The 19,462-nt window shown below is 38.6% G+C and overlaps 1 protein-coding gene across 9 annotated transcripts in view; it reads right to left on the reverse strand.

Annotated features, from left to right (window-relative positions):
• EDIL3 (EGF like repeats and discoidin domains 3) overlaps positions 1-19,462 on the reverse strand; it is a 647,511-nt gene that overhangs the window by 134,882 nt on the left and 493,167 nt on the right. For all 9 annotated transcript variants that reach the window (XM_075592658.1, XM_075592685.1, XM_075592675.1 and 6 more), the window contains 2 exons: positions 2,383-2,538; positions 352-496 (listed from right to left, as the gene is read on the reverse strand). In XM_075592658.1, coding sequence (XP_075448773.1) covers positions 352-496; positions 2,383-2,538 — 301 coding nt within the window. The remainder of the gene's footprint in view (positions 1-351; positions 497-2,382; positions 2,539-19,462) is intronic.

Consider the following 19,462-nt stretch of genomic DNA (forward strand, 5'->3'; position numbering starts at 1 on the left):
ATTTTCCTATAATAATTCTGACAATAGAACACAGCCTGAAGGGAAGATGAATTACTAAAATAAACATGGGTAATCTAGCAGTTACAGACAACTTCTTATCAACCAAAAATAAATATGGGTTATCTATCGGCTTTAGAATTTTTTTTTTTTTACCTCTGGTTCCAAATGTTCTTGCCCTTAAATAAATTATATTTTCTAACTCCTAAACTACGCTTAATTCCAGAACACATGCCCACCAGACATCTGTTTTTCTACGCACTGTTATTTTCTTTGTTGTAAACACTATAAAAAAATATATATCAGAACTCAAGACATGTTATTACATTTGTCCATTAAATTAGGAAAACCAACCTGATAATTCACATCCAAGTAGCTCCATTCTCAGTGTACAATGCCTTCTGCACACCTGTGGATATAGCCGTATGTACTGAGCTTCAATAGGAGGAGTAAAAGAATTGGCATAAGGGGTGTTGTTGTCCACGTTTCCCCTAAAAATCTGTGATAGCAACAAGAGGATGGAATAAAGAGATTTCTTCAACTTTTGATCATAAATGTTCACATTGCTACATTTCATGGCCGAATGCAGTGCTCCTCTCAAAGTTGAAAATGACTCTTGTAATATTTAAATGTAAATTTCATATTATTTACAGCAAATAAAACTATCATGTCTCAGACAGGTCTGTAATCCTGGTTTTCACCATGATCTCTTAGCATACAGTGCTTCCACTGCAGCCAGGGATTCTGGGAAATGACAAGCAAATGAGCACACAGAGTCACCTTTTACTTCATGGCCATTTTAACATGGACCCCATAAGCTTATTCCTGCCATATTACACCGTTTAGCATACAAAAGAGCACACTTCGGACTCTGTTAAAGTCACATGTGTTATGTACAGTATAGAACAAATAAAGTGATGCTGCACACCTCAAAAATAGAAAAAACATACAATTACCGGTGCTCCAGTGTTTGCACGAAAGCCTGCAATCAGTCCAAGACAGATGAATGAAGGAACAAAGGGCACTGCGGATTTGAACAAAATAAACTCATTTATTGAGCCAACAAATGAGTTTATTTTGTTCAAATCCGCAGTGCCCTTTGTTCCTTCATTCTTCTTATGTACAGTATACACATCTTCACACACCTTTACACAACACGTGAAAAAACAACTGTGTAAATGCTACCCCGTAGAAAGGTTCAAGGACATTCCCTTTCAAAAGGTAAGTGTATAGGGAATTGCACAGTCAGTTTTAGAGGAGCCTTAAGCACATTGATATGTCATTGGTCAAATTAGCCTTAGCATTAAATAGTAAGATTTAAACTTTAATAGTATTAAATATGTTAAAAACTATGTTGACATTATGTATAAACAATATAATACATATATCAAAGAAAACATGTCCAAATTAAATATGACAATATTTGAATTCTACAAATCACTTTTCCTATATAGGTCTTCTATGCATGCCCCCATACTGGCCTTCTATGCAAGCCCCCATACTGGCCTTCTATGCAAGCACCCATACTGGCCTTCTATGCAAGCCCCCATACTGGCCGTCTGCACATGCCCCCATGCTGGCCTTCTAAGCATGCCCCCCCTTACTGGACAAATGCAAGCTCATATACTGGCCTATGCAAGCCCCCATACTGGCCTTCTATGGAACCCCTATACTGGCCTTTTATGCAAGCCCCCATACTGGCCTTCCTTCTATGCAAGCCCCCATACTGGCCTTCTATGCAAGCCCCCATACTGGCCTTCAATGCAAGCCCCCATACTGGCCTTCAATGCAAGCCCCCATACTGGCCTTCTATGCAAGCCCCTATACTTGCCTTCTAGGCAAGCCTTCTATGCAACCCTTATACTGGTCTTCTGCACATGCCCCCATACTGGCCTTCTATGCAACCCCCATATTGGCCTTCTATGGAACCCCCATACTGGCATTTTATGCAACCCCAATACTGGCCTTCTATGCAACCACTATACTGGCCTTCTATGCATGCCACCATACTGGCCTTCTATGAAATCCCCTATACTGCCTTCTATGTAAACCCCTATACTGGCCTTCTATGCAAGCCCCTATACTGGCCTTCTATGTAAGCCCCTATACTGGCCTTCTATGCAAGCTCCCATACTGGCCTTCTAGTGTATGCAAGTCCCTATGCTGACATTCTACCATATGCAAGCTCCTATACTGCCTCTACATGTTCTGCAGAATTAAAAATACTAATTCTCCCATTTCACTCTCTCCATGATAGTCTCTTCCTCAGATGTACAGAATTACTTTTCTTCCTTCTGCCATTGAAAAAAAATCTCTCCTAACTTGTATAATATCCTCCAAAATACTTCCAAAAATTCTCTGAATGGAAGAGACAGAATGACTTACCATATCGTCACTGGTTCTCTTAACTTTGTATGTTGCCCATGACTTTCCATCATCACTGTATGCAATCTTGTAGGATTTGATATATTCTGGGCTTCCGATTCTCTTTGCTCCTTGGGTAATTACACCAGTGACTCTCATTTTCCTTTGTAAATTTATCTGTAGTAAAAATTAAGCATTCAGAAAGTAGCTTGTTTTGATTTATGTACATTTAAATACCCTTATTGTGTAAACGTAAATCTAACAATGTCACCACATGTAAATATATTACATCACCTTCCTCTGCACTTCATTTTAATTGCCTTTTTATATGGCTTTCTTTAAGATGCATAAAGAATACAAATGTTGCAACCAATTGTTTGTAGTTTGTAAAGGTTAAACATATTAAATGAATAATAAATATAAAAATGTTCCCTGAATAATGTAATATGATCCCACATATATTCAGCATTTTGCTTATCTTTTAAGCTCTTGTTTGTTTACACCTCAATATATACTTTCATGCCACTTTTTGGAAATTGTTTAAATGTTTTTTGGTATAAAATTGCATTTAATAAATAATGTGTAACAATAAATGATTCAACTTTCCTACATGAGGAGACAAGAAGTGTAAAATATAAGACAGACAGCATATCTTGCATGAGCTCTTCTGCCCCTGCATATATTCAATATTATGGTGCAAATGTTTACCAGAAGTAATTTATCAATGACAGTATGGTCAATTGCATTTGCAACCATTTATTCAGTGGGACTGAATAGCCCATGTGTGTCTCTTGGAGGGTATACAGCTTAAAGTCTTATTGCCTGTTGCTGCTTCTTTGAGTATATACTTCATATTTAAATTTAACAAGGGAAGCTGGCAAATGCATGACATTTGACATGCTTATTACTTACTGAGGTTATAAATCAAACTTCCATATCAATATGGCTGATAAATAAATCAAATAATATGCATTTAGGACCAGATTTACTTAAAGGCAATAAGTCCACTACTGTAGCTCATTATTTTTCTATTATTTCTAATAAAAGAGAAAAAGTACACATGTAGATATTTCTAAAGTACTGCAGAAAGAAGAGGAATAGCAATATCAAGCATACAAGAGCAAAATAATCATTTCTGCTACCAGAAGAATGTATTGCAGGCCCTGGAAAGATTGATAAGAATCAACAAGCATGTATAATGAGTATCAGGTCTTCAAAACAAGGTACAAAAGTAAATTTTTCTTAAAGCCTTTCATAAGCTCTTTATAACAAACCCGATTTAATTAAAAAGTGTTACATTCAAATAATTGATACTTAACTGATACAGTATATATCTATATCACTACACTACTTTAGGTTAATGGTAATGCAAACTGGAGTCGAACACTCTCTCCCACCTCCACCACAACAAAAAACACTATACACATTTTATTTCCCGTGCTAAACCTCTTCAGTGCCCCATGGGACAAAAAGAAGGACTGAGGACCTCATTTTCTTAAGCATGGTATTGTTTTGGTTCACATCATTCATATGTATGGCTTTAGCATGCGCTACACAGGTACAATGGTCTAAAGAATGAAGCAATAATAATGTCACTGCAGTACAGCTGCCGATGTCATTTTTTAGTACTTGGAAAAACTGGAATTTTTTTTTCTCCATGGCACAAAAAAAGAACTGTGTAGTAAGTAATGGTAGTGACATGTAGGTCAAGTTGTTGCTGCGTAAATGTAATCCATAAATCCAGTCCATGTCCTAGTATCCATTTCTAAGTAGTATTTTAAATACTTTTATGGAATGCTATTTTGCTGACATTAAGAAGTATGAAGGATTTAATCATATAAAAAGGTATACGTGCTCTGCTTATATGGAAAAAAATATTTTAACATTTCATTCCATTATAAAAACAGCATCTCAGTATGGATGTCAAATCCTATCTATATTTCCTACTCATGTGGGGTTTTGTGCTCTCTTCCCGCTGTTTAAAGCTGTCTTGAGTCTAGACAGTATAAAAAGGCACTGACAGAGGAATAACAAGTTGGCTTTCCGCTCCATAGTGATAGGAGTTTACTGACATTAATACATCAAGGAAGAAATTCTCTCTGTTTTGAACAATATAACTATTTCACCAAGGGATAAGAGAAGGTCAGAACAGGCCTGAGGGCAATAGTGTGAAAAAAAATAGAAAAGGAAACCCCTGAAGCTAGAGAGGTCTTACAAAGCAGTGTCTTCCAAACTAGGATAATAAAATTACAATATGACTTAATGCTTGGCAGAACGCAAATGACAAAGAATGAATCATCTTGGAAATCTAATCCAGACATTGAGTAGTGGTTCAGATATTGCTTTGGAATGTACATGCTTCTGGATTCAATCCCTGCTTCAAATGATTATGCTTACTCTGTAGAACTTTGGGAAAGGCAACTTATCTTCTTGTAAACTTGTTTTATATTTATGCTTTGCACAGTTATGTGTTCACTGGTAACACTGTCTAAGAATAAAATATCATTTGTCCCTTTCAACATTGCATATTTGGTACTCAACCTTGACCAAAATTGTGCAAAAATAACATTTCCAACTGTCAAAAGCGACATTTAGTGTGTTTTGAGAGGATTAATACACACTCATTACAATTGCTGTCCATTTCTCAACCAAAAAAGTTCAAGCAGCAATTATTACTTTGAATATTAAGTCATGGGTTGAATTGTATCTAACAAAAACACTGTCTCTGCTTTCTCAATCAGTGTCATACTATAACGTACCTGACAATGCACACTGGTGGTATTTATTTCTTCACACTGGCAGCTATAAGACTACTTTTAATATTTTTGTCTCCTCTTTCTTGTTTTCTTTTCTCTCTTTATTTTATAGAGATGTCTGCTTTTCTACATACAGGGCTGCAGTTCTAAGCATGAAAAAGGGCTATGTATCATATCATATACGGTAGATAGATATTAATCTGATGCAGTGTGTTAGTGTTTTGTACTGTGCCTGTGACAAATACTCTACAGTATATTGTCATTTGAGCAATATATATATGTATATATATACACACAGTTATGTGAAAAAGAAAGTACACCCTCTTTGAATTCCATGGTATTACATATCAGGACATAAAAACAATCATCTGTTCCTTAGCAGGTCTTAAAATTAGTTAAATACAACCTCAGGTGAACAACAACACATGACATACAGTATTACACCGTGTCATGATTTATTTAACAAAAATAAAGCCGAAATGGAGAAGCTATGTGTGAAAAACCAAGTACACCTTATGATTCCATAGGTTGTAGAACCACCTTTAGCAGCAATAACTTGAAGTAATCGTTTTCTGTATGATTTTATCAATCTCTCACATCGTTGTGGAGGAATTTTGGCCCACTCTTCTTTACAATGTTGCTTCAGTTCATTGAGGTGTGCGGGCATTTGTTTATGTACAGCTCTGATAAGGTTCCGCCACAGCATTTCAATCGGGTTGAGGTCTGGACTTTGACTGGGCCATTGCAACACCTTGATTCTTTTCTTTTTCAGCCATTCTGTTGTAGATTTGCTGGTGTACTTGGGATCATTGTCCTGTTGCATAGCCCAATTTCAGTAAGTTTTAGCTATCGGACAGTTGGCCTCACATTTGACTCTAGAAAACTTTGGTATACAGAGGAGTTCATGGTCGACTTAATGACAGCAAAGGTTCCCAGGTCCTGTGGCTGCAAAAACAAGCCCAAATCATCACCCCTCCACCACCGTGCTTGACAGTTGGGATGCTGTGTTTGGATTTTGCCAAACATGGTGCTGTACATTATGGCCAAACATCTCCACTTTGGTCTCGTTTGTCCAAAGGACATTGTTCTAGAAGTCTTGCAAACCTAAGCCGTGCTGCCATGTTCTTTTTAGAGAGAAGAGGCTTTCTCCTGACAACCCTTCCAAACAAACCATACTTGTTCAGTCTATTTCTAATTGTACTGTCATGAACTTTAACATTTAACATGCTAACTGAGGCCTGTAGAATCTGAGATGAAACTCTTGTTTTTTTTGCAATTTCTCTGAGCATTGTACGGTCTGACCTTGGGGTGAATTTGCTGGGACGTCCACTCCTGGGAAGATTGGCAACTGTCTTGAATGTTTTCCACTTTTGAATAATCTTTCTCACTGTAGAATGATGGACTTTAAATTGTTTGGAAATGGCCTTATAACACTTCCTAGATTGATGGGCAGCAACAATTGCTTCTCTAAGATCATTGCTGATGTCTTTCCTTCTTGGCATTGTGTTAACACACACCTGAATGCTCCAGACCAGCAAACTGCTAAAACTTTGGCTATTATAGAGGTGGTCACACTTGCTGAAGATCAATTAATCAAAGGCATTTGATTAGCAGCACCTGTCTGCTACTTAGCATCTTAATTCCTATGGAAGCAGTAAGGGTGTACTTAGTTTTTTACAAATGGCTTCTCCATTTTGGCTTTATTTTTGTTAAATAAATCATGACACGGTGTAATATGTCATGTGTTGTTGTTCATCTGAGGTTGTATTTACCTAATTTTTAGACCTGCTAAGGAACAGATGATTGTTATTATGTCCTGATATGTAAAAACATAGAATTCAAAGAGGGTGTACTTTCTTTTTCACACAAATGTATATGTACTGTATATATGTATGTATATATATATATATATATATTTTTTTTTCAACAAAACAAAAAGTATGCGCTTGCTATAGTATTCCAATTGTGTTGTGAATCATATAAATATATAGCATTTATTAGGTAGATATGGTTAGAACTTCCTCAGAACTGTAAATGTAATTGTTATATGAAAGCTTGAGAAACATAACAATGAGATTCTACAATTGAGTCAAATTATGAACATATTTGCATTTAGTAAATGTTACTCTAAATTTTCCAACTCTGTAACCATTTTCTCATTTTAATTACTGACACAACCAAGAGCTAAATAGACTCAACGTTACAGTATGTACTGATAGAAGAAACATTACCTTTGATTTTTTTTCCCGTTGTGAAACAAGAATCTTATGCAGTGTCAAATTATCTAGTAGCATAAAATGTTTTTAAAGTAATCACATACAGTATGCCGATCTTTCTCCTTTCTGAGTGGAAGAGAATGTAATGATTAAATCACTACCACTCCAAAATCACAACTGGTGCTTTCAAAAGATGACACAAAGACCATGTGCATGCTGGCTTTTGTGCTATTCTCGAAACAGGACTGCAGACCCAAAAAGTTTCTCAAAGTACCTGGCTAACTTAATAAATATGTATTCTAGATAATGCTTTCAAAATGCGCAGTCTTCATGTTAAAAACATAGCTTTAACAAATTGTATTTCTTTCCATTCCAAAATCAATGTAGCTGGTAACTCAAGGATGTCTTATCTACTTGAGCAGCTGCCTCTGCCCACAACACCTAGTTATACTGTATGTCAGAAATAAAGCTGCTGCTATGCCTGCTGGTTCCACTACAGAATGTTGCCAATTGGAATGTTATTGTTTCTGATGTTTTCCCTGTTACGAGAGTTGCAATATTTACCTCAAAAGTGCGTACACGCATAAACCAATCAATTTAATTACAATTATACTTTTTATTCTATGCTGCAATAAAAAAAACTAATGCATCATACTACTTTAGACATAGTGTAAATTACTCTAACTATAACATAATAGGGACAACATAAATTAAGATTATATTGTATGTACTGTATGTCTTTATTTATATAGCGCCATTAATGTACATAGCGCTTCACAGTAGTAATATACGTTCCAATCATATAAATAACAAATAATACAAATAACAGGTTATGGGAATAAGTGCTTCAGACATAAAAGTAACATTTAGGAAGAGGAGTCCCTGATCCGAGAAGCTTACAATCTAATTGGTAGTTAGGAAGAACATACAGAGACAGTGGGAGGGCATTCTGGTAAGTGCGTCTGCAGGGAGCCAAGGTTTATGTATCATGTGTATAGTATTAGCCACGATGGTAATCATATGCTTCTTTAAGCAAGTTATAAATAGAAGAAAGACATGGAAATCCATTGGTATATATACACCAGATGAAGGGTGTAATAATTAAAGAGGATGATAAGGGAATATTCTTAGTGTAATTTATACAAAGCTGTAAAGACAAGTATTAGTTTTTCATGCACCAGTGTCTTAATTTGTTCTCAACCCCTAGTATGCTGCTTGCACACAACTTCTCCCTACGTTAATAAAAGGACTTCCAGACCTGAGAATGTAAGGGAATTTTCAACTCGAGTTAGAATGTTTCACAGGAAATTGTGCAGCCTCTAATCTAAGCAGTGCTTTATATATTTTAAATCAATTATTAGTTTGGAAATGTGCAATCAAGTTGAAACTGTAACACATACAAAGCTCCTTTTCATTAGTGTTATGTTGTAGTCAGGGCCACTGACAGGGTGGCACAGCTGGGACTCCTGTCCTGGTGAGTCAAGTGGCCTGGGCCCCCTGCTGACAACCTTAACATATAGTGCTGTCAGAGCAGAGAGTGCCTTCTGGAAGGTGTCTGCGGCGGAGGTGCCTGTGAGAGGGGGGCTGCTTGAGGCTGGTGGAAAGGAGGCCCCTGTCACATGCACCTCTGCAGGCCCCCTGAATCCTTGAAGGCAGCAGGTAGGCAGCATTAACACTCTGATAACCCCTCCCCCTCTTTTTTAGCCCTCCCTGCACCCTCGTACATACTTTATCACCCGCCCCAGATCCATAACTACCCCCAGGGTCATATCACCTTCTCCACCACCCCCCCACCATGCCCATACTTCCTCCTCCATCAGGGACCCCCAGTACGCTGTGTGGTTGGGGATTAACATAGGGAAGGAGGCTTGCTCCTTTCATTTGTCCTGGGTCTCAAGATTTCTGTTCACAGCCATGGTTGTAGTGTTACCTTCACCTGCTATTCTCTGTTTTTATTTAAAGGTTACTTTATCAGGTGCATGTTCTTGACCATTATCCAAAAGTAGGTACAAATCTAGGTTATAATGTGACATAAAGTTGTATAATAATATCAGACAAGCCAACATGAATAGAAAGATTTTCATGTATTTCTCATGATAAAAATTAGGAATTCAGGTATATAAACTTATTTGTTTTTTCTCTTGAAATCACTTCAGAGGTTCCTTGAATCATGTAGAAAGCTATACATTTTCTTTCTCCTTTATTGCCTAGCCTTCAAAAAAGTGTACTGTTGCTGCTATAATGAGTAGAATTTACTATGAAGTCATAATGGTGCATTTACTGCAGATTCCCCTAGAGCATGTTTCGGTTTTTGTTCTTGCTGTGATAAAACCATAATATTTAAGAAAGAAATAGAAAGAGTTGCTTAACCTTTTTTAATAAGGCAAATCTCCAATGGTTATCAGTAACTCATATAGAGTTTATTGCAACTTCAACGTGCTTCTTACACACATTATTACTTAAAGGGAAGCCTCAACAAACAGTAGATTTGTTAACATATTTACAGAAAACAAACACAAATCAACCTTAATTATATTTACAGATCTTAACGGCAAGATTCAATTAGTGTCCTATATTAAACTGAATTTCATTGTGTGGATGATGTTCTCAGTAATGTATGTTTGTTTTAACTAATAACTGGAGTTTACCACACTACAGTATATCAAACAGAACGCCTGACCACAGGGTCAATTACTGCTGTAACCCTGTTCTCCTAGATATATGGTTTGGGTCTCTAAGTTGTTTTCTTTTTGGCACAGGAAAAGTTTTACCGACTGTCACTGTATGGTACATTGTGATGTAGTTTGGAACACAGTAACAACTCGGTCACATGACCACCCTTTGCAAAAGTCTGAACACTATAGTACAGCAACCAGGGTTCCCTGGGCATCCCTAAAGGGTTCCCTGTCATTTTCAGTCATTTTTAAATTGTACCAATACAAAACAATTTACAATGCATCTGATTTCTGATGCGCTATTAGAGAGGGCTGGGGTTCCTCAAAATTTCACATAAGGTTCCTTAACCCCAAAGAGGTTGGAAACCACTGCTATAGAAGCTACTGTATAGAACCCTTATGTGCCCTAGGCGCACAATTGATTTGGAACTTATTGGCATTGCCACACTCTTGACCATTTCTTGTAGCTTACCTAAATAATATATCATTTTGATTAGCATTCCTGTAGTGTCAGCCCTGTTGTAGATATTCAAGTTATCTGCCATAAATGTGTACTGTACTTTGCAACCAAATAAAATAAACAGACAGCACTCAATGAATAAACTATTTAAGCACAGTGGTGCCACGGGAACCAGGAGGGGCCCTAAACCCTCCGAACACTATAAAGAAAAATAAATAAGTTTCCAAAAGCAGTGCACAACCAGGAGAAGGGTTCAGAAAAAAAAACTTACTTTATTAGAACATGCTTAATAAATAGGAGTCACACAGCTCTCCTACGCGTTTCATACGGTAAGTACTTTATCAAGGAGCATAGATATCATATTCCCTGAGCACTTTTAAACTCTGAAGCACAGCCGTATTTTCGCTCCAAACCCATAGTGATGTCATGGCATGTACGCGCATGCCGTGCGCATGCATGCGCCTTCTGACATCACACGTCCTGTGCATCAGCACAACTGGGATCCAGGTAAATAAAAAATATATATGTGAAGCATCCAACCCCTACCAATGCCGCACCACTCGCAGTCCCGGCATCCAACACAATGAAGAGGCAGCGTGAACGAGACATGTGAATTTACATAACCTCCTAACCAAAGCCATTAATTTCTTGTGTGACTATAAAGAAATCAAGGAAAGGTACCTGATCAAAAGAGAAACAGAAAGACACAAATCCTTTTTGAAAAATCCAATGAGATTATTAGTAACCAATATACAGTATATCTTCATTGTTAGATATCTTGATACACACAAGTTTTTTGAGAATAAGTATAATCATTAATGGCTACTATTTGTTTTCATTGACTAGATTTCCCAAAACACATCAGTGTTTAGAATGGATACAAAATGTATCAAATATAATTTTAGTTACAGAACCCCTAAACAACTTTAAATCTATGATGTAAAGAATCTTAGAATAATAATCAAACCAAGAAATGGCTTAGATTCCATTCTACATTTATACCTTCGGGGACTCGAGTTCTTAAAGTAAAGATCCAAAAGGATCCTCTTTGGTCCAGTAGATGGATTTTATTGCCACCCCTCTCATTCATAGAAACAATTTCAATACCCATAAATGAAACGTTTTTTATACCATCATGTTTACATTCGGAAAAATGCATTGAGACTGGGTGTGACAAGTCATTTCTCTTGATAAGTCTTAAATGCTCCAGTATTCTTATTTTTAAACTTCTCATCATTCTCCCGACGTATCTTCTCCCACATCCACATGATCGTAAATAAATAACATAATCACTGTTGCAGTTAATAAAATGATTAACAATGATTTTTTTATGAGGTATATGGGAAAAGAAACATGTGGAGGGCTTCATAAAGGAGCAGGCCTTACAGGTACCACACCTATTTGAAACTTTTGTCAAAAAAGTGGTTGTTTTCTCAATTGGAGTGCTCACTGCACTGGGTGCTATGATTGAAGCAATATTTTTCGCACATATAAACAAATTTGCTACTGGACTCAACAGCAGCGGTCGGCACGCCAAAGAGACAATTCTGAAGGGGCTGTTTCAACAAGCTGTGAGTAATAATCCTGATTCAATATTTGGTTTTTGGAGGATACCCCCAATGAGTTTTTGTTTAAGTTGGGGCACTTCACTTTATTCAATCCTTCAGGGGACATCTGTCATTGATGACAAGACACACACACACACACGCACATATATATACACGCACTGTTTTAAAGTGAAAAACCCTTTTGTGCTTTATTAATTGTAACACCGCCGGAAGTAGAGATCAGTGTATCTCGAAAGCTTGCACAAATAAAAGATTTAGTTAGCCACAGAACGGTATAGTCTATTCGTTTTTTATTATATATACATATAGCATGAAATAAAATAATATAGTTACCAGAACCAGTCCGATGACAGAGAAACAGCACACAGTAGTAAGCAAAATGATTGTATTAAAGAGTACGCAGGACACAAAAACCAATGTGAACCTACCCTGAGGAAGGTCCCTGTTAGAGGACCGAAAAGTTGGTTTTTGTGTCCTGCGTACTCTTTAATACAATCATTTTGCTTACTACTGTGTGCTGTCTCTCTGTCATCGGACTGGTTCTGGTAACTAAAGCAGAGACTGCGACTATTCAAACACAAACCAGTGGCAATCGCCAAAAAGACCCAGGTACACCAGGGTACATGCTGGATACATAGATAACAAAAAAGTTGGAGCGCAGAGAGAAAAAAGAGGTGGTATTAGGCAAAATCACTTTAATGGGTAACAATACATATAAAAACTTACAATCAGTAAAGCTGCATCGCCCGTAGGGTTCCCAAGCCTGTCCTCACTAATGCTGCCTCACTCGGCAGTGCCCTGCTGCGAATCTCTGCCCTGCTCCAACCCAGAAGTGGAAGTCCAATGCTGGGCTCTCTCGCGAGATCGCTCTTAGGGAATGTGATGGCTATTGCTGGAATTCAAAACCGAACCCCTATAGGCTACGGGTACCACTCTCCAAGACCGAGTGTGTACCCTAAATTCTATGCAACCCCTCAACGCGTTTCGCGCGATCTTGCGCTTCGTCAGGAGGTAATAAACATCTCAGGGGGCTGCCTTATATAGGCCACCACCCCCCTGATTGTGCTAAATCTATTACACATGTGCATACTTGTTACAATGAATAAACAATGATCCTGTGACTAGACATATACTCTAAACATGACATAAACAAAAACAAATCACTAATATCTTATACATTGATTATAAAACCCTTTACACACATCCTATTGCATATGCAATATAGGGGTTTTAGGTTCAACAGTTTCCAAATCTTAATGTTTAATTTTTAATTTTTCGTTTATCTATTTTTTAATAAGTGGAAGAGTATACAAACATTTTATATAAAAAATGAAAAATACAATTTTATAGAATGTGGTCTGCAATTAGATTAAGAAAAAGTTTCATTAGAGTAGCTATTTCCAATATGCTGATAAGCAGGTGATTGATTTAAGGATCTAAGTACAAGTTAGGGATTATTTTAAGGAATTTTAAAAGTAATTTTAAATAATGTTCTAGGGAAAGTATATAGAATTTTTAGGATGTGTGTATCCTAAGAAAGCTCGCACAAATAAAAGCATTTCTTTAGCCACACAACGGTATCATCTATTTATTTTTTGATATATATATTTATATATACAGTGTTCGACAAACCTATACATTTGCTCGCCCCGGGCGAGTGGAATTAACCCCCGGGCGAGTAAATATTGGCCCAAGCAGCACACGTTTGGTACTAGGTGGCGAGTAGATTTTTTTGTGTGGCGAGTAGATTTTTGGTGATTTGTCAACCACTATATATATATATATATATATATATATATATATATATATATATATATATATATATATATATATATATATATATATATATATATATATATATGTAACCCATCTACCCCCCACCCCAGTCGCAGATCGGACCCCTAGGGTGTAATGAGGGCTGGCTACATGTCTGTGGGTGGTGCATACCTGCTGGTAACAGGAGGGCCTGAGTCTCCCGCGGTGGTGTGGGGTACAACAGGGACAGGCTTCTGGGGTTCTTGCGTTCATTCTTTAGTGGTGCAGCGCCTCCATCTCTGGCAAGCCCTATCAGGGTAGGGTGAAATCCTTCCAGAGAAACCCCGCAATAGGGCGAGAGATTTCAGTCTCAGTCTCTTTGTAAAAGTAGCAAGTCTCTTTATTAGCACAACAGCTCACAGCAGGAAATCATGTACAATGGTCTCTTCCTCCTCCTCCTTCTCCTCCAGACTGTACCCCTTCAGGGTGGGCTGTCTGGGGCTCTCACTGCTCCCCGCCACCACCCCAAGGTACAGACACTCAGGGTGGGGCTTTCTCTCCCTCACCCCCTAGGCTGGGTGAGGGGCATTGGTCCACCACTGTTCTATCAACTCTACTCAGTCAGGCCTGAGCTACTCCAACTGTAATGCATGTCTCTCCTGGAACTCACTCCTCCTGATCCCAGGACAGAACTCACTCTAACCACTGTCACTAACAGGAACAGGCAACTAACTTTAGACAGCCCCACCCATAATGATGTCAACAGGCCCCTCCCCTGTGTCTCGTGCCTTCCACACATAGTCACGGGGCCTACCTCCACCAATCAGGGCAGGGCTTGAAGCGGGGGAAACCCATGATAACTACTGGCGGCCTGCCCTTAGCAGGACTTATACCAGTAGGAGAAAGATCTATAGCCCACATTATTACCAGGGCTACACACACACACACACATATATATATATATATATCATATACTAGAAAATCATATTCATATTCATATACACACACACACTCTATAGTATTCAAAAAGCCTACATTGGATAGCTCTGGATACAATTTATGTATTTTTTGATCTGGTTGCTAGTGCACTCATATACCCTTGTTTCCTATAATTGGAATATGCCAAATAAGTATTTAATATGAACACAAGTGAATATACAACTGCACACTGAAAATGTTGAAAATATAATGGGTCACACATGTGACCAACATAAACCAAGGGTATGCAGGATGAGGTGCGGGAGAGAACACGGTAAGGGAAGGTGGGGGAAGGAAAGGATATGGACAGACAATGAAAGGGGGAGGGAACAGTGCAACATGGGGATTTAAGGTGAAAATGTTTCAGGGGATGAGCCCCTTCTATTGGCCTGTTCCAACTGATCAACAGATCAATGGCACTTCCCTTATACCCTGAACATAAACACCTCCTAGGTGCAAATGAGACCTAAGAAAACCTGTATGTGAGAGTCACAATTTAGACACAGTAACCTGTCAGCCAATCAGCAATTACAGACCAGCCACATATTAAGCCATGGACTGCCACTGCAAACATAATCACAAGTCCAAGTATATAAGACATTACCTGCAAGAGCAAAAAAAAAGTCCAGAGTTGGTGGAATTCTTCCCTCACTCTCCCACACCAGGCCTTTCTCTTGTCAGTTCGCACTGACGTCAGAGAGAAGCCATGCGCGGGACAGTGAGGAAGTCCGCAATTGGGAAGAGCCGGGGACCCAGCGGCAACAAGAGGCCCGGTGGCTGGACAAAGACGTTTGGCATGACCTCTGGCCGGGCCCACCTCCAGTGCCGGCTGGCCAGTCCCCGCAGTCCCGGCTCTGCCCCCATCGGTGTCCCCGAGTTCATTTTCTAAAACTCTGTTGTCTCCCATGCATTGCAACTTGTCAGGCCAGCTGCTAATAGTTACATTTGGTATGTGCAGCACTGCGATCTAGTAAAATTAAAGGGTCTGAATAGTAGCAGTATAAAATTGCATCTGTATAATAAAACTTCTCTTGACATTATATCATTTATAAATTTCGTTTGCTGAAAGATTTCTGTGATTAGTGTTTTAGTATTTAAATCAGAATTCAACTCACTCTTAAAGTCCCTTAAGTAACATACAAATAGGTGTTTCTATGTTAGTATTATTCTGAATAAAAAGTGTAATTTTCCATTTGGGTTTACTTAAAGATCATTAGAATTAACATGAACTTAATCTACTACCTATGAAGCTCAAGGGAAAAAAGTTTAGTAGTAGAACAGATGCACGCGGTGACCAATATAGCCCTTGAGCTACTATATCATCCTTATAATACATCCTTGAGCTACTATATTTTAAGTATGAATTAACTTTGCTAACCTCTTAGAAATTATTGTTAAATGTACAAGACTGTCTTGTACATTTCACAATAATTTCTAAGAGGTTAGCAAAGTTAATTCATACTTAAAATATAGTCGCTGAAGGATGTTGGCATCCATTTGAAATTAATCTCTATTACTTATTTGTCCGGCAGACATTTTATTTGTATTCAAATAAATTCTCCCATTTCTAGAGGTAAGCCTCTAATTAGGCATTTGCCAAGTCTTAATGAATACATAACACCAGTCTCCACTGAAGTATTAGATTATATGACAAGTGAAAAGAAACTGAATTTTATATTCCAATTATGTCATGGCTTGAATTCACATCCTTTCACAAACATAATCATTGACCCTTTAACTCTCAAACCAATTATCACTAATATAACACCATAACTAATTACATGCTGTGAATGAATATTTTAACGGTGCTTTTAATCAAGTGAAAGCAAGTCAATGAAATTGTTTGCTAATTGGATGATGTGTATCTGCACCTGAAAAATTACTGAGGAAATTTCACATTAATTCGACTAAAATAGAAAATGTCCTTGGATGTTTAACTATGAAATAGTAGAAAATAAATACCATCAAGAAACAAAAATGTAACCGACATACAAAGTATACTAGTGTAGCCCTGATAGGTTTTGGGCTATTATTCTGTCCTCCTCCTGGCAGTAAAGCCTAGTAAGGGAAGGTTGCCAGGAGTAATCATGGGTTTTCCCCCACACATGCAGCTCAGTGAGTCAGAGAAGGTGGGCAATCAGGTCTGCTGTCCAATTAGGGACAGGGGGCTGGTTCTCACTGGAACTGACTTAAGGAGTTGCACTTCCTGTATTTAGCCAGTCTGCCTCTACCGTGAGAGAGGCAAGGTTTACCCAAATAAGGGCTGTTATATACAGCATGCGGCCGCGCGTGCCTATGCGAACACGCATGCATGTGCCACATGCTTTTCATGTTTATAGAGCAGGGAGCTGTGTGTGTATGTATGTATGTGTGTGTATGTGTGTATATATGCGTGTATATGCGAGTATATGTGTGTGCATGGGTTGTGTGAGTGAAAGGAAGACCTAAGAAAGACTTTTTAAAGAAAATAAAAGTTTAATAACTTCATTCACACACACACACACACACACACATACACACATACATTTCAGAGCTGGTAGCGGCACGAAAAGATGATTTTCTTCATCTTCGCGCCGTCTGTCGGCTCCCCGCCGTGCGCGTGCGCGGCCCTTCTTCTACTTTTGATGTCTTTCAGTCTTACTTGAACAGTCCTTTCAAACTGTACATACTGTAATGTGAAACGCGTCAACACGTTTGTTCAACTGACAAATTACTTCTGTAAATAAATCTTAATTTAGTTCACTGATGTCAGCCAACTAGAATTCCGCACGCGCGCATGACGTAGCACGTGCACGGCACTATAGAACGTGCCAAAGACTGCCTTAAGCTGACAAAGCTCTGGCAGTTTTAGGCCCGCCCCTAGCAGAGCGGTGGGAAACCGATACCTCTTATCCCACAAGGGGATAAGGGTAGAGCAAGGATCACTCTCTGTGCCCTTTGGCTGGGAGTGGATCCAGGGACATCCCAAGGGTGGACACCCTAATAACTGCTATCAATCTGTGGCTGCTGAATACAGAAAGACCCAAATAAAGAATCCTGAGTTTTATTATACTTCCTGCCTGAGAGTGAAGTTTATTGGGAGAAGGGGGAAGAGATTCTTCTGCAGAGACTTCTCCCCATACCCCTGGGGCTGCATGAGATGGAGGCACTGCACTTATGAGTACTATTCGGGCAAGACCCCAGAAGCCTGTCCTGTCATTCCCCTACAACACCAGGCGGGAGACCCAGGGCCCCCTGTTAACAGCAGGTATGCACCACACAATGTCATGTAACCGGAGTGAGTTTCCCACAGAGAGGCCCTATGTGAGATTGGGTGGGGGAAACAGGGTTACACTAAATATATGGTGTAAAATATAAGAAACACCAATGCATTGTGTTCTACATACATGTACGTTTCAAGACCAGCCTGACCACTAGTATACAGAACATCTATCAAGCACACAGATGTAGCCAATGTTATTGCAATCCATGGTGTGCGCCAGCAGGTCAAATAGCGCAATGGCCCCAGCCTTTCTTGAATGTGACTGATTCAAAACAATGGCCACTTCTCCCGCTGGTGCATTGTGTATGTACTGCTGCAGTGTACCATGTGTGGCAATAACGTTGGCTACACCTGTATGTTAATATCAAGAGATTTAACTGAGCTGTGAATATGTTAGCCGCAGACTGCATACAACATTCATTAATCAAAATAGTTTCTGTCTCTGTCCCAAATATATTACCATTTATAATAAAGGATGGTTTGGATATAACAATTTCATAGCATACATTTTGAATTGTGTACTTGCATATATCATAGAGATGTAGCAAGGCTTACTGTCCCAATCCCAGCGGACGGAAAAGCAAAAGTCAGTGGCGGTGGGAACAGCGTCTGCCGCGATCGCACTGCAGTTGGGTCCATGCTTCTGAATGCGATCATCGCAGCATTAATCCTTCCGGGCCATGACTGTTGTGCTCGCAGCAATAAAAACAGTAACGTTTGGTACATCTGTACATACACATGAGACCAAGTCCCACTAAGTGCCAGAAAGAGTTTTAAGTAACCATCAGAAAACCCTTGCAAAACTAGTGCCAAGCAAATTTGAGCCAGTGGACTCGTAATGAGTGTTTTCCTTGACTGTCTCCCCAGTATTAGCTCAATATCCATTTTTTTGCATGCTTATCCCAAGGAAATATCATGTGAACTGCAGATTCCTAACAAATGATCAAGCGCCAGGAAAAATAAATCGTGTAGTACAGACTGATTTTTTTTTTCCAACCCCATAAGCATAATGAATATCATTTACTTTACCCTTCACAGTCTTCATCTTGACCTTTAAGTTTGCTTCCTCGGTCTTATTTTTATGCTAGTTATGTGATGCATCTCATTTCGTGCATGTTAATTTATGGTACTGCTCTTTCAATAATCTACTTAATTATCTTTTGCATGTCATCTCAGACTCATTTGTTTCAGTTCTCATTTTTTGTTCTTTAGAGAAAACAACTTCTGAATCCTCTATATTTTCATCATTTATTGTCGATCCTTTCCCATAAGAACTGGAAATGTTAATGCAGAGATGTTTTATTTTGGGCTACATAAGCAGACTAAGCAATGGAGCAAATGTCATCATTTGTTTTTCACAATAACAGGATTCTTACATCTACATTATTTAATAGAGGTTATGCTATCTGTCAGATGGCCTCTGCGAGTTCA

This window comes from Ascaphus truei, chromosome 1, assembly GCF_040206685.1.
Source record: "Ascaphus truei isolate aAscTru1 chromosome 1, aAscTru1.hap1, whole genome shotgun sequence".
Lineage (NCBI taxonomy): Eukaryota > Metazoa > Chordata > Amphibia > Anura > Ascaphidae > Ascaphus > Ascaphus truei.